Raw genomic sequence first — 428 nt, 5'->3', positions numbered from 1 at the left:
CCCCCCCCCCCGCCTCGCCGTCCTCCGCCCTGAGCTCGGCGCCCCGCAGCAGCACCCACTGCTCCGGGCTCGGTTGCGCGTCTCTGTGGGGCTGGCGTGAGGGTCAGAGACGCACGCCCGCCCCGGAGTCCCGCCGTGCCCCACTCCAGTCCCCGCGGGGACCGCCTGGAGGCGGCTGCTGCGGCTGCCCCGGCCCGGGGCTGTCGGTCCACGCGGACACTCACCCGAGCTTCACGTAGAGGACGCCGAAGCAGAGAGACACGTAGAAAATCCACTTGCGAAAGTTTCTGTGCATGATCCACGGAGGGGGGCTGCGCCATAGACGGCGGGGGCCGGAGGGGACGCGCGGGCCCGGCGGGGCCGGGCAGGGACGGGGGCTACGCGCGGACGGCGCTCAGCCGGCGCTGCGGCTCGGGCGGGGGGCGACG

The 428-nt window shown here is 75.7% G+C and overlaps 1 protein-coding gene across 1 annotated transcript in view; it reads right to left on the bottom strand.

The window, feature by feature from the left end:
- WNT7B (Wnt family member 7B) overlaps positions 1 to 348 on the bottom strand; it is a 51015-nt gene extending 50667 nt beyond the window's left edge. The window contains exon 1 of the mRNA XM_006164632.3: positions 225 to 348. Within this exon, the coding sequence (XP_006164694.1) occupies positions 225 to 295 (71 nt within the window). The 5' untranslated portion in view covers positions 296 to 348. The remainder of the gene's footprint in view (positions 1 to 224) is intronic.
- Positions 349 to 428: the final 80 nt, after the last annotated feature.

This window comes from Tupaia chinensis, unplaced genomic scaffold (assembly GCF_000334495.1).
Source record: "Tupaia chinensis unplaced genomic scaffold, TupChi_1.0 Scaffold143651_1, whole genome shotgun sequence".
Lineage (NCBI taxonomy): Eukaryota > Metazoa > Chordata > Mammalia > Scandentia > Tupaiidae > Tupaia > Tupaia belangeri.
The sequence above is the reverse complement of the archived record's forward strand: the minus strand, read 5'-3'. Positions and strand labels throughout refer to the sequence as shown.